Below are 16,223 nucleotides of genomic sequence, written 5' to 3'. Positions count from 1 at the left end.
CTGTAGGTAAAAATGGGTTAGAATCAGAATTTAAAACTCATCTTCCTTATTGTCATAAATGGAGCTTTCTAATACAAGACAAAAATCCTGAGTAAATTAATTTTAAACGTTCAACACACTATTTAAAAAACTTAAATGCAGATCTAATCCCGAGATCATCTGTAATAGTTTTAATAAAACATGTGCTCAGTACTCCAGACCTCTCTTGAATGATTGCTTGTGGGAACTTCACTCTGGAATGCTGCTTTAGAAGACATCAGTCTGAAAACAGTCCTCCAACAAATGCCTTGCAGATACGAGTTAACAATCAAGCATAAACCCCCCTGCTTGTCCATGTAACAAACAGGCATTCCAAACCAGCACATTCTCATCACCTATCCCTAAAGAATAATTTCCAGAAATATTTCAATACTAGAGACATTTTGTTCTGTTCCAATTAGTGGCAGACAAAATTAACCTAGCTACTTGGTAATGCTAAGCAGTACACCAACCAAGAGCAGCCAGTGGATATAGCACTACTTTTGTAGGTTTTGATACTGACATTTGATACTGACTGGCTCTTGAAGAAGCACTAATTTCCCATAAATTGGATTCTGGAGGTAGACAGCTCTTATATTCACCTTTTTAAAAAACAAATATAATTGCCATCAAAAGCAGAGGAAATGTATAGTCTTGCATGGCACCCTGGAATCCACCGGTATCACAGGCATCATGCAACTTAAAAGGAAATGAAGCTAACTAGAAACATTAAGTCTAAAAGCAGTTTTAGAAACACTGTGGTTCTCAAAGGAGATAATTACAACTTCCATTAGCACATATTTAAAAACTCATAAGCATATACATACATAAAATATGATAGATGTGTTTACAATACTTTCTTCACCTACACATAAACTTAAAAGAGTTGTCCAGATAACGTCCTGCTGATAATGTTATTAAGATTCTGGGCTCACCAAGAGTTCTGTTTTCTTGGTGAGCAACTGCACATTTTATTTCAAGTATTAGCTATCATGTAACAAGAATTCAACTGTGTTCAAGAGTACACTTATTTAGGCAGGTTTCTCTTTAAGTTAATTTTATAATAACGAAATAGTACGAGAGTCCATTAACATAGGTATATCAATAGAAATACTTACAGCCGTTCAAGTTGCTTTAGATCCTGAAATGCTCCACGTTCTATCACACTAATCTGATTTTCTTCCAAGTGTCTGCAATTCCAGAAATACCAGTTAATTTTAAAACAGAGTAAAAAGAGCTTTCCCACTTCCCTTCACACTTGCTACACAACTGCTTTGCACCAAGGTACCAACAACAGCTGTAATTAGAGATTATTAAAGCAGTGTGGACAGAACAGCACTGTTTCTCTTGGTCACCAACAGGAAACATTCAGAAATTGTGTCCTCACTGCCAGGTTTGGGAACAGTTTTATTCCTAATTTTTTCTAACCATTATGCACAGAAAGGTAGAGGCTGATTGTTACATCCCTAGTATATCACTCAGTTTATGTAATGTAATTGAGATGATTGACTCCTACAGTCAATGTCAACATGTTGGGGTTTTTTGGTCCAGCTTTTGCTCTGTGAACATTCCAGGCTTGCCCCAGAATAAATAATTTTTAAGTGATCCAAAGGGGTCTTATCCCTCCAGAAACTGGCAGCTACATGTGACAACGGTACACAGCCCTGCTGTCTAACAGGGTACACAGCCAGAAGGGAAACCTCCCTGGTTTCTACCCTGCCTGACCTTGCTTTCTCTCACCTGCCAAGACTGAGACAAGAGTAAGTTATAAGCAGTGGAGACTGACTTCTCTTTGATTTACACTGTGCAGGAAGTCACTATTCATTTACACAGCAAAAATGCTCTTTGTAAGTGAAGTGAAAGGCAAGGAGCAGAGATATCAACAGTCCCATTTAAGCTGACCTTTTCCCTTTCAGCAGTTCCTTCCAACACACCCCCATTTTCTAAGAGCACTCAGATGCACAGACCTCATCTCTACATGATTTTAGCTGAAGAACACAAAGTAACTCTGGGCTCAGCCAAGTCTGAGCAGTATACAAGCACTACCCTAGTCTGTTTTCAACAGCCCCCCCCCTGTACTCAGTGAGGATGCTCAGAGTTCCTCAGCTGGAGAGCAGTTGAGAAGACAACACAGCAACAGAGTAAGCTAAGCAAGAGACAGCTAAGACCACATATGAAGATCAAAACATAAAACTGAAAACTCCAAAATGTGAATCAGAGAGACATGTTCCTAAAAGGAGGGGGAGGAAAAAGGAAAAGAGATGAAGCTACATAGGATAAAAAGAAAAGGTGCACAAAAGGAATATTTTGCATGTATGTTCTATGATTCTATGTTGTCATTTTTAGACCGGAAGCTTTTTTCTGTGGTACTATTCTACCAGCTTCTAGATCATTTGTTTGTCATCCTCATGCCATGTTGGAAAACAGGAGTGGACTACTTTTCCAGGAACTCTGGAACAAGCTATTTGTTTCTGTGCTTTCCAGTATACACCCAACACACATGGCAGGGAAAAAAAAATGGAGAAAATCCCAGAATGTCAATAGGGCAGAATAGCCAGTATTATGAAGAGACAACAAAGAGTGCAAAGCAAAACCACCACAATAAAAATCTGAAGGACTTCTAGAGAACAAAAAGTGATAAAAGGAGCAGAGAGTAAAGTAAGAAAAACCCGACTGTGATAGGAACATGTAGAATAGGGAAACACACAACAATGAACAAAAATTACTATGCTTGCAGAGAGCACAATAACATGTCTGGGGTTTCAGATGGTCTTCATAGCTTGGAAGACAAAAGCAATATTAAACCAGAACACACCTGTTAAAAATGTATTTATTCTCATTTCTGTGGCAAACACCCCACTACTCAAAGGCCAAACAAAAGTATTACATAAACATATAATGAACACAGGACAAAAAATTCATGCAAAGATTGTAGTTGCATGTTTGGCTTATTGTTAAGGGCATTCAGCATAAATGACTGCAGAGGCATTAGGCAATGTCTGACACTATTAAAAAAAAAAAAAACACCACCAAAGCAAAACATTAATGACAGTATAGTACATATATTTTAATAGACTTCCAAAATGGTATTGTCAGTTGGGATGGGAGCCAAGGAAGCTAAACAACTCCACTGCTAGAGATAAGAGAAACGGCACAGGAACAAAAAGTCTTCCAACAGATTTGAAATGTTTTCCTAGTATATGACAACTTGTTCAAAAGTGTTAAGGTAGAATGAGAAAAGACTTGCCTTCTCATTGGCAGGAGCCAATTAATTCTTTGATCGAATTATACTAAATAACCACAGCATTTCAACAGTTGCAGTTTTAAGGATTTATTTTAGAAGATTCTCAAAGGAAAATATTGACTGTGGAGGGCAATTTAAGATTTACAGAAAGAAATTTCCAGGGAGTGCTGGTGAGATTCTTTGTGTGCTCAACTTCTGATAGTTGTTTGCTTCAGAAGTGGTCAGAGCAGTAAAACCAACTTGCCTCTGTCAGTGCTGGGACCAGATTCCAGTATGAAATTAAAATTTACTGTGTGGCATGACAAACTATTCCAGTTGAATGGTTTAAAAGAATACTAACAACTGAATGATATGCAGAAATGACGAACAGTCAGTCTCTAGAATTATGGGCATTCTTAGTACTAGCACCCTAAAACAGTCTTGTAAAGAAAGGCAAGGTTTGTGCTATACTCACAAGACACGGAGATTCTTGAGTCCTGTGAAGTCCGTCTTTGTGATTCTTGTGATGTTGTTTTTTTCCAGATCACTGCAGAAGAAAAGGAAACCAGCATTCAGACACTGTAACTGACATTCAGAATTCTGTTAGCTAACAGTATCTCCATCACTGGAGAAGCTCAAATAGTACAAACTAATGTTTCCACTGACATCTCAAAAAGCAGGTCACCAATCCTAATGCATTTTGCCTCTTCCTCTGAGTATATCGCTCTCATACAAGAAGTTTCCTCTGTTCTTATTTATGGTATTGGTGCTCAGTATAATATATTCAGGACTCAGTCAGTATAATACAGCTGAAACAGAGCATTTGTCCTCAAAATGAAAATCAAATTCTGGGGTTATTCTAAACTCAAGTGAGTCAAGCCTGCTGCAGAAGCTTAGGCTACACTGAGCGTTCAGAGAGAATCACTTTGTCTCCTAAATGTGGTCCTACCCAGGAACAGTTTATAGATTGTTGGTTTCTTTTCAAGCATCCTAACTGGCAGCATCCTGATCCCAGCTGTTTGGAAATACTGGGTTTTAGAAGATGCTGTTAATTATACTGACCTGTTTCCCATGTGTGTTCACCCTTTGCCAAGCACTACCATCTGTCTTTAAACTCTTGATTTCCCAACACCTCTGCTAGGCAGCAACACATTTCCCTCATGTGGTCACATACCAAGCATTACCTCCTGCATTTAGTTTCAGTATATGCTAATTTATGCTCTAGATTCAAAATTAATAAGTAACTTACATCTCTTTCATGACAGGGAAAACCCACTACAACCAGACCTTGAGCTGTCCACTTTCCTGCAGCTTTTCTTTGGTATGAACACATCAAAAATACAGAAGAATTTCATTGTCCAAACTTGCATCTTAATTAGTTGGACAAAAAAAATCAAAACAAAACAAAAAACTACCTAACAAAACCCATCAAATTTAAAATTTAAGTTTAAAATAATTTATCAGCTACTCTGTTCATGCAAAACTGATGTTACACTTAAGGACGGCACTCAATAAACTAACTTCGGTGCCTTCAGAGTCACAGCAAACCGACAGTAACTTCTTTTGTTTCCCAAAAAATATCTTGCTGTCGTTTAATTTCAAAAGCATACACAAACACCTGCTTGTGCTACGGGTCTTGTGTTGCTGTTTAATCCCTTCAAGTTGCTTCAGGGGAGGTTTAAGCTGGATATTAGGAAACCTTTCTTCCTTGAAAGAATGATCAGGTATTGGAACAGGGTGCCCAGGGAGTGGTGGAGTCACCTTCCCTGGAGGTGCTCAAAAAACATGTAGCCGTGGCACTTGGCAACATGGTTTAATGACCACATTGGTGTTAGGGACGCTTGGACTCAATCATAGAACTGTTTTGGCTGGAGAAGACCTCTATGATTCTTTGACTTGCCTTTGCCAGGCACCCCTCAAGCTTTCCCAGTTGAGCATGTCCCATTGTTTGGGGTTTGTTTTGTTGGTTTTCCTCCTTGTCCAGACTGATCTACCTGGCCTAGTGCTAACCAACAGGAACACAACAACTAGTCTTTATTCCTGGTCTTCAGTGATGTTTATTTTAACATAATAAGCAATACGCAGCTGATTTACAAATAAACCAGACCGACTCTCCATCATGCTACCACAAATGTGTTCCATTCAGTATTTAAGATCATGAAACTGCAAACAAGACATTCTGACAAATTTTGTTGTTTATTGCCATGAAATGAAAACTATCTAATATGAAAAAATGAGCCATGAGGCCACACATTTCTTTTCTAAAAGAGAGTAAGATCACAAATCTGCAGCTGAAAGCAGAGGCTTTTCCTATGCAATTCATTTTACTATAGTACCTGCAATAACATGCAGTAGGATACACATGGTTTCCAATAAAATTATATAGAAAAAAAATACAAAAAGCAAGATGACAGCACGATACTCATCCATTTGAGGAAATAATTCCACATATTCCTAAACAAATGTATTGTTTTCTCATGTGTGCCCGAAATCTCAGATGCAAACAGACAGAGAAGTAATCTCCTTTTAATATCATTTTAGTATCCTGGTCCATTCACTTACTGGAGTTGAAAAACTGAAGGGAAAAAAAAAAAAAACCCACCACCAACAACAAAACCCCACATACACAGAAAACAAAAATAAAACCAAAAAACAACACACAGCATAAACCCCCCCCAATCAAACAAACAAACAAAAAAATTAACAACTAACCAAACCAAACTTACCACAAAGAATTAAACTCAACACAGGATGGTCCACTCTCTAACTAAGGGCAGTCTGGTACCTACAAGTCTGCAATGACTGTGATTAGGCTCACAGGTCAGACTGACAAAAATCCAGCCTATATCAATAAATAGAATGGTTTAGGTTAGAAGGGATCTTAAAGATCACTTCCAACATCCCTGCCATGGGTAGAGGGCACCTTCCACTAGACCAGGTTGCCTAAGGACTCATCCAGCCTGACCTTGAACACCTCCAGGGAGGGGGCATTTACGACCACACTGGGCAACCTGTTTCAGTGTCTCAACCCTCTCAATGTAAACAATTTCTTCTTAACCTCCAGTCTAAATATGCCCTCCTTAAGCTTCAATCCATTCCCTCTTGTCCTATCACTACAAGCCCCTGTGAAAAGTCCCTTCCTGGATTTCTTGTAGTGTCCTTCAGGTACTGGAAGGCTGCTCCAAGGTCTCCCTGGAACCTTCTCCTCTGCAAGCTGAACAGCCACAACTCTCTCAGCCTGTCTCCTTAGGTGAGGTTCTCCAGCCCTCTTATCTTTGTGGTCTCCTCTGGACCTGCTTCAGCAGTTCAATGTCCCTCTTATGTTGGGGACACCAGAACTGGATTCAGTGCTCCAGATAGGGTCTCACCAGAGTCAAGGGGCTTAATCACCTCCCTCATCCTGCTTTTGATACATCCCAGCATACGGTTGTCTTCCGGGCTGCCAGTAACCATTGGTGGTTCACACTGTGTTTTTCATCAGCTGACACCCCCAAGTCCTTCTCCGCAAGGCCACTCTCAAGCCACTCCTTGCCCACCATAATATTTGTCTACAAGATTTGTGCTAAGGATACACCAGGTATAGTTAAAGATCTCCATTCATTCCAAGGCAACTTAATTTGATAACAGGAAAAAGCCAACAGAGTAAGGACCACTTAAAAATATCCAAATCCTAAAATTCAGACTAATAATTCCACACACTGTTAGTATGAGTATCTTTTACTAAATCCTGCCATTAGAAATAGGCATAAATCCATCCTATTTTTTGCATGTATATTCAAGCACTTGCATCAATCTTATAATGAATCTAAGGTTTAAAGCAAGATCTTACCAGGACTGAGGCAGTAGTGAGGTACACTGGAATAACAAGAGAAACAAGTGGTTTATGAAATCCTAATCTATTTCTAATGGCTACTGATAAAGGTCATAATAAAACCCTGAGGTCATAATATGGTTTAAAAAAAATATATAGAATAAGCTTTTAAGAGGTATTTTTTGCATCTTAGCACAAGATATAGTTAAATAACAGTAGTAGCACATTGTTCTGTCAGGAAACTATTTTCTTTAGCACAGATGGGAGTTAAGGATAATAAGGAGATGGGGAGCAAAATCCCTGTTTCAGCTATATGAACAAAAAAAGACAGTATCCTTGCTTGATTTATGTCAATTATACTTTAAAAGATACATGAAAGAAAAAAAAAAAAAAGCACAAAACAACTATGGGGCACTTGGACTGCATGTACCAGCCATTGTCTTGGATTTGTTTTTACCTTGTAGACTGAAACGTGCTTTTCTCCAAGAATATGTTTGAATCACTGCCTACGTTTTTCAGAATTTCCAGCTTAATTTCCTCCTTTGTTCTCAGCTCAGTTCTTCCACCCTGGTGCATCATTAACTACTCAATGGTGTGCCAACGTGACCCAAGTGCAAGAAGCTTTGGAAAGAATTAAGTCTGGAGTAACCAATGCATAAATAAGCCTGTGTTTTACTTGCATGTTGTTTCCCACATGCTTTTCATGTCATTTCTTCAGAAGTTTTCATTGGCCCGTATCTCAGAAAAAGTCCTAGCAAAGCACAGCCTTAAGCTGGTCAGAATTCTCCAAGGCAGACAAGAGTCAGCTGAGGTATATAGGGCAACACCATGTCCTTGCTCAGAAGGCTGGTGGAGTCTCCATCGCTGCAGTCATTCAAAGCCTACCTGGACACTGCCCTGTGCAGCCTGCTCTAGGTGAACCTGCTCTGGCAGGGATGTTGGACTAGATGATCTCCAGAGGGCCCTTCCAACCCCTAACATTCTGTGATTGGCCCCACCTTTGGTCCATATTGATGACTTAATTCTCAGCACAGCTCTACTCAGCTTGAACGAGTATATTGCAGAACTGCATTCCTGATATGTACATAACCATCTCTCCATTACACCATCCCTACTTGGCCAGTCTGTGACACCAATCCCACACACCAGCCCTGTGCATCCACTCCTGCTATTCAACATCCTTTCCCTGGTGAAACCTGCAGCTCCTTACTCTGAAAGACTTCACTATTCCTTGATCAATAGACATCTTGAGATTCCATTTTCCCCTACTCCCGCAAATTGGCACAGACTATACTGTATAAGCAACCTGAATCCCGTTAATCTCTTCTGAAGGTTAGCATCCAAGTTGAAGGTTTACATTTCTCTAAGTAAAATTACTTGGACAATGTTCTAGCTTTAAGAGAACTATTCTATGTAAAGCTCACTTTCCTTAAAGCCTTTAGGATTTAATTAATACCTATCACTTCTGTCTCTGCATTAGAAAGCAGTATTCACCTTCTGAACATCTGCCTGTCCCAGCATGCTCTCCCCTCAAGGCTAATCTGCCATTTGAAGAAAAACAGACAAAAACCTTGATGACCTACCACATAACACTTCCTCCTCATGTTCACAGTAGGTCTAACACTGCTGCAGAGAAGCAGATTGCCACAGGTTACCCCATCAGTCAATTAAACTTTGTGACTGTGAAGTTACTGAACTAATGCAGCCATTAGTGGTTTACAGCTGGTATTTGTGGGCAACACAATATTTTATGGTTCCTTTATAAAGTTTGGCAGCCGATTACAGACTCAGTGGAGAGTTTCACCTACAAAAGGCTAAACCTAAACATCTAATCTTGGTTGGCTTTCAAGCACATCAGTGTTCCTAAGAACTACTGGAAACAAACACAGCTTTAAAAAAAGAAATTTTCTGAGTCAGAGACATGGGGAAAATTATACTGGAAAGTTGAATTTAATTTATATCTACAAAAGCACGTATGTGCAGATAAATTCATTCTACATAAAATTTTGTGTGCAGAATTCCTGCATTTTGCATAGTGTGTAAGGCCAAGCAGATCTTAGCTCTTACTCAACACATCTACCTCACCCCACAGACAGAGAAGCCCATCTCCTCCTCATCATTTCATGTTTAGATAATATTGTCTCATCATCTAAGAAAACCCCATTAAGGAATTCTAACGTCAGCAGCAAAGTTGGTATCACTCACTTAAAAAGAAACTGAAACTCGCCTACACCAACTTCAGTAAGGTTTTGGGTATGAGGTCACATTTGTTAATCTATTTCTCTCTTCAGCATAAAGCAAGGACAATGAAGGTATAGTAGCAGCTTTAGAAAAACAGACAAGGAAGGAATTATTTCAGTGGGAATAGAAACAGGAATTGGACTATAACAGTGTAAGACATCATGAAAGTGAGTTCAGATGAACTATTAAAGGGAGCTTAACTCAAAAACATGTCCTGCTATGTTCAAATAACAATTTAATTCAATGCATATTTTGGAGATGTTGAAAACACAATGTACACACATATTACAAACAGCAGTGCTTGGAGCAACTGGAGCAAATTCTGGTTCATAGCAAGAATTCCTCTGAACTGCTTCATCTTTCATTCTTCTCTTAAAACAATCTAGTGAACTTCAGAGAGACTTTTAAATGTTTGAAAGCATCAACACTCTCTGGAGCATTCCATTATGCAGCTTCAAACAGCACTAGGGAGTGCAAAGATTTCCTTTGTTACATGACTTATATTTCAGTTGATAATTTTTCTGTTTGGCCACTCAAATCTTCCAAAACATCCAGACGCTGTTCTCAATCCCCACCCTCTTCCTTGGACTGTAAAGTTTATGACTTGAGAAGTAAAACCACTTGGTACTGAGCACTACATGCTCCTGACTGCTAGACTCAGATACCTGCACAAATACACACACTCATATTGAACAGCTCTGAGTCAATACTTCCCTAATAAAAAAGATCAGAATTGAGTTTGACAGCACATCACCAACACAATAAACAACTCTTACTAAAGAGCCAGTAACAAAGGCAATCAGCTGCTGAATTCCTGCAACAACCTTCAAATCAATAATTCAGTGTTCACATATAAATAAAAAATCCTTATACAAAATTAAAATCCTTCTATATGCAAGGATGCAAAAATTCAAAACAACACTGGATCACAGCAAGTTCTTATTACTCATATGTCATTATCTGCTCAACCCCCTATAACTATTGTCTCCAAGATAACCCAAACTTTGGGCCCTCAAAGATGTGCGTCTTGAACATTGAAGTGAATTCCTGAACTCTTCCAAGACTATAGGGTTTTGGTAAATCAGCTGCCCTTTTTAGAGCTAGCTCTGGTAGCCCAGTTCTGCTTTTCTAGGCACACAGTCAAAAGCCTTACTAAAGCATAAAACCCTGTTAGCTTTCAGCACAACTCCCTAATGAGTTTGCTTTCTAAACCTGAGGTATGGGCACTTCACAAGTTCACAGGCATATACACACTTTCATCCTGATGATCTTACAGCAAGTGCTGTATTTGCTGTAAGACAAGCTTCCACTTAATGCATTTTTTTCTAAGTTACGGTTTTTTTCTAATCTGGAAAGCCAACAGACACCACATCTAACCCTATTAGCTTCTGGTCAAAAAAAAAAAAAAAGTGTTGCTTAAATTTAATTCTCTTTCTAGGAAAAACACAATTATTTCATTTGGTTAAAGCTATTCACTGTCAATAAGTGTTTCAGCACAACAAAGCTTTTCTCCCTTTCAGACAACTCTCAAGTGCCCACCTGGCAAACACAGCACCATTCCTAACAAAACTGAAGGTCATCACTGACATGCAATAACTTCGTGGCTGTAGCTGACCTGACATCTCAGTGAAACCTCATGAATTTCAAGGGCAAGTGTAGAGTCCTCCACCTGGGGAGGAATAACCCCCTGCATCAGTACAGATTAGGGGCTGAACTGCCAGAAAGCAGCTCTGCAGAGAAGGTCCTGGGAGTGCTGGTGGACAAGTTCACCATGAGCCAGCAATGTGCCCTCAGGGCCAAGAAAGCCAGTGGTCTTCTGGGGTGCATTAAGAAGAGCGTATCCAGCAGGTCATAGAAAGTTCTTCTCCCTCTCTACTCTGGTAAGGCTGCACTTGGGTGTTCAGTTCTGGGCTCCCCAGTTCAAGAAGGACAGGGAATTACTACAGAGTCCAACGGAAGCTACTAAGATACTGAATGGCGGGGAGAATTTCTCTTAATCATGAGAGGCTGAGAGACCTGGGGCTATTTAGCCTGGAAAAGAGAAAACTGGGAGGGGATCTTCAAAATGCATATAAATATCTAAAGGTCATGAGGATGGGGTTGGGCTCTTTTCAGTGGTGCTGGGCAATAAGACAAAGGGCAATGAGCACTAACTAGAACACAGGAGGTTTCACTTGAACTTAAGGAGAAATTTCTTTGCTTCATTAATCCGTTTGTTAGATAGATTAAACCTAGGAAGGCATTACACAAATGGAAATACAAAGCGAGTACACCCTGCTATCTAAGGAGAAGGGAACCTAGAGCAGGAGTTGCACCTTTGTTCAAGTCCTCAGATGTTTGTTCATTCACATTAATGAACAAAGAATTCAGTATGAGCAGCAGAGAAACTGCATACGTTAAGAAAAATTAACTGCCATACACTTCAAAAGACAGTTCTTACCCAAGTTACACAGCACTGGGATTCTTCCCTGTCCAACTGCTTCACAAGTAAGGTATGTATTTCTAGTCATAGAATTTCAAACAGGAAATTTAGTTTCTGTTCCTGCTCAGTTTTTCAAGTGGCTACCACAGTCCAGGTCAAAGCTAGACACATTTGTGTAACATTTGGGACAAACAAATCAGCACAAACCCAAATATTCTGAGAAGCGTCTTGATTAAGCCAAGGCCCCGAGTTCAATGGGGAAAATGCATTTCTCTTCGCCTCAATTTTTTGTATTTTCCAACAAGGAATGTATAAAATTTTTATGTCACACAGGACAATGCATGGAGCAATTAAAAAAAATCCCAGCCTCCTAAGAGCCAAACAGGTCGGAAACCAACACACCATCTAGAACTCACATCAGAAAAAAGCTCAGCTAGGACACAATTCATAGAGCCTCCAAGAGTTCATGAAAAATAGAAGAAAAATAATTTCCCCAGAAATTGATGAGCAACTGCTATGAGGATAGAGTAGACATTCCTTGTTATGGTAAATTCATAATACATCCCCCAAAGCATTTCTTTTAAAAGATAAATCAACTTGGCAATAGCATTCAAAATGTGGGAGCTAAAATTCAAGTGATAACAACTGAATCCAGATTCCTGAATCTAAAGTTACTGATATTTTTTGTTTGCCCAATTCCTCCAAATAACTCAAGCAGCACACATTCTTGGGAAACAAGGCTTTCATTGTCTTGCCATTACACTACTAAACGACTTTGCGATCCAAACCACCTGCTAGGATGACAGCTGAGTCATCCCTTCAAAATTTTCCTGTTGGGTTTGTTTTCCCAGCCCCAAGCACCATGAAAGGTAACCATAAGCACTAACACTGAAGGGAAGGGAACTGAAGGGAAGAGGCATTTTCACAGGTAAGTTAACCATTCACTTGGATACCTACTGCACTCCAGAAGTTAAAGTCATGAGAGATATCCTCTTGACTTTTATGAAAGCTACCTGCAGAGCTGGAGGCAAAAGGCTATTCAATACAGCCCTCCCCTCTTTACAAGAACTTCTGTTCTTAATTGGGATCAAACTAACTACCATAATCATTAAAAGAAGAAAAATCCACTCCCATGTGTGAATGTAGCCATAGAGTAGCTTTTGGCTAGCCTTTGTAGTCTTTACACATTCAGCATCTGCTTTATTATTTTAAACATTTTCCAGGATTTTTACAATGGGCTTAATTTGTCTTTAATGGGTATGGACTGCCACTAGCCTTTTAACCTTAAACGACTAGAATTCCCTGTAGAAAGTGCTTGGCAATTCTCTTATGCCTTCAATCCAAGAACTTCAAAGTTACTATGATAAACTACTCAATTATAACACTACCCTGAAGCCCTCTGGCAGCACAATCTGCATATCTTCAGATTTAATACATTTCCATCTCAACTTCTGCAATGCAGGAAATAAAGTCCTGGAACTGGATTTTAATGGAATTTATGTTTTTTATATTTTCCAAAGCACTTGGGCAAGTATGAACATCACTTGTAAAGAATAGGACAAATCATGTTCAGCTGAAACAATTTAATTTTTTTAAAAGATGGTATATTCCATCCCTCTATATAAGTTTGGGGGTTTTCTAAAGTTACCATTTCTTCTTAAAACAAACAGTTGACTTTGTAATGGAACATGAGGGGTTTTTTTGCTTTTGTTTTTTTACTAACTTCTAGTAAGGCTGGTACTTGAAATGTTTTGCATTACCTGCTTCAACAAACAAAAAAACTATGAGGCCCTCCACCTTGAAGAAAACAAGCCCATGGAACAATTATAGGTAGGGCACTCCTTCACCAGGGAGCTGCTTTGCAGAACTATCTTGAAGTCCCATTTGGCCACAAAACATCAGCTGCTCTTCCAGCAGTGAAGGCCACCATTGATCAGACTAGCACGAGTGTAACCAGGAGGGTTTAAGAATTTGAAAGAATTCACTCATTTTGTAGTATTCAGGATTTGTGGCAGTTTGTCTACAATACAATACTGAGTTCCAGGCTCTCCAGTGCAACCAATACATGGAAAAGAGTGAAGGGACATGATCCGGAAGGTGTAGCACAGGACATACTTAAAAACAAGGCTAAGGAGAGATCTTACTGCAATCTACGACTACCTAGGAGGTAGGGGAATATAGGCTCCCTCCTCTGATCAGCAGTTAAGATCAAGTCATATGCAGAAAGCACATTAATTGAGAAAAAACAAGCCCTGCCACAGGCACCAGGTTCTTGAAAGGAGTCAGAACTATTCTGCATGGCTTTAAGAACAAGCAATACTGGGATCCAGTAACCTTGATAGTGCTTGCTATCTATGTTAAACCAGAAAAACAACAAATTTACAATCCAGCATTTAATAATTGTTGTTGTTGGCCAGCACCTCATGTATGACACTGGATAGTTTCAGTCTTCAAAATAATTTCAATGCTAATTAAACAGCCACCCAGTAGCAGAAAAAAATTTTGTGCTGCAGCCCATCATACTTCTCTAACACACCTACACCATACAGCTTTTAAAAAAAAAAAATTAGATCATTCTTTCTGATTACAGAAAGCTTTCAGGTATGACTCAGTCTGTTTTCCTTCTGTCTGAACAATAAGAAAACTGATCTTAGAGGTCACGTGCCCTAATTTTGTGAATAAGCTCTCCATTCTTAAGTCCATTACAGTAGTGCTCACTTAATAACCCACATTAAGGGTCCAAATGATCTGGAACTGCTTGCAGGCAACACACTTCTGTCCTCATTCTTGTAGAAGTAAGAAAAATGACTTGGCAAAAACTATAGGTGTTAAAAACCACCAAGAAAAAAAATACCTCTTACAGCTTGTGCAGTGACCAAAATTGCCCAGTGAGCAGACTGCTGTTGAAAGGCGTACCTGAGAACTGCAGAGAGCAGCAAAATGGATTAAAGAACTCAAGGACTCCCTTTCCAAGGAAATTACTGTTATTGACTGGCACAATCCCATGCGCCAGTACAAATACAAAGCTTAGAAAACCATCAGGAAGAGTGAATGTTTTGACTACAGATGCAGAACTACATCACCATTGGATGGTACAGCTCTTGTAGCCATGGGCATGCTCAGTGATGGGTGAATGCAGGGTTCTCAGTAAAGGCAGTCAAGGAAGAGAAAGACAGGCTGTCCTTCATGTGAAGGAACATGAGGGAACATCAAATGTATAGAGCTCCTCTATGGACCAAGTGAGAGTCCCACTGAGTATGCAAGTCTGGATCAAAGAAGTCAGTAAAGGTGACAGAGTGTAGGAGTTTGTTACCTATCAGCTACTCAGGGTGAACAAAGGAATAACCCTCTTCTAAGAAATATGAGAGAATCTCCAGATCATAGACTTTGGTTCTTAGGAGGAACTTGAAACTCCCTTTCTTGCTGGGGAAGTCAGCACAGGAGTAAGCTATCAAGTCAGGAGATTTCCAGAAGGAGTCAGACAACTTCCTAAAATAGGTGTTAGATGATCAACCACGGGTTAAGGTTTCCTCTGCTTCTCACAAATGATGCAGTAGTTGGGGGTGAGATTTTCAGTAGAATCCTTGGCTTTACTGATCCTGAAACAATACCATTCTAAATGCTGAGGGAGGTGAGGTGAGTAAGTATCACAGACCTTGGACTTCAGGAGAGCAGAATTCTGGAACTCTTCAGAATTGATTGATTGGAGACATCCTGTGGAAAGCAGCCTAGAACAACCTTAGCATAAAATCATGAGCAAGTATATCAGAATACCACCTTGGCTAAACGGGCATCTCACAGATAAGCTCCAGTGCAGAAGAGAGGGTAAGTGCACAGGAGTAGAGAAACGTTGCCCAAATGGGAGATGCAATGATCATGAACTGAAATGTGAGAAAAATCAACCTTGTAACAATCAGGACTGCCAAGTTGTGGATCAGACTGCATAAAGATGCTATGGTTTCCTATACCCAAATGAACAAATGCCTCTGTAACTTGGTCTGAATTCCATGTTGACCCTGCTTTCAGCAGAGACTAAGCTAGGAGATCTGGAGTCCCTTTCAACCTTAAAGATTACATGATTTTATGTTCTCTGAAAAACATTTGTTTGTTGGTTTCCAGTTTGGGAAGAAGAGTTGAGGGATTAGTAGAAACCTGAAGCATAGGGAAAACTAGAGATATTGCAGTTGCTAAAGAAACATGATTTAATATGGAGAAGCCAGGATATGCTCATAACAAAAAGTACAGTGGTGTGTCATAATAGATCAAGCGTTATTTTCATTCATAGCAAAAACTCCAGGATTAACAGCTGCATATCCAAAACCTTCCTTTTTTTTTTTTTAACTTATTTCTTTTCAATTCTTGATTTTATTAAACCATTCCAACTTAACTCCTGTAACTGTAGCCCATCTTTCCTAGCCAACATGCACCAGCTGGTTGTACAGACAGTAAGTGGTGACTTCAGGCTGGCGCTATGCCAACAAAGACCAAGCAGATGTAGAGGTAGAAAC

General features: G+C 39.5%; 1 protein-coding gene across 1 annotated transcript in view; it reads right to left on the bottom strand.

Annotated features, from left to right (window-relative positions):
- Positions 1-16,223, bottom strand: part of SLIT3 (slit guidance ligand 3) — a 503,078-nt gene that overhangs the window by 474,799 nt on the left and 12,056 nt on the right. Inside the window, exons 2-3 of the mRNA XM_054389401.1 lie at positions 3,717-3,788; positions 1,137-1,208 (exon numbers count right to left, since the gene is read on the bottom strand). Of these exons, the coding sequence (XP_054245376.1) occupies positions 1,137-1,208; positions 3,717-3,788 (144 nt within the window). The remainder of the gene's footprint in view (positions 1-1,136; positions 1,209-3,716; positions 3,789-16,223) is intronic.

Source organism: Indicator indicator, chromosome 18, assembly GCF_027791375.1.
Source record: "Indicator indicator isolate 239-I01 chromosome 18, UM_Iind_1.1, whole genome shotgun sequence".
Classification (NCBI taxonomy): Eukaryota; Metazoa; Chordata; class Aves; order Piciformes; family Indicatoridae; genus Indicator; species Indicator indicator.
The sequence above is the reverse complement of the archived record's forward strand: the minus strand, read 5'-3'. Positions and strand labels throughout refer to the sequence as shown.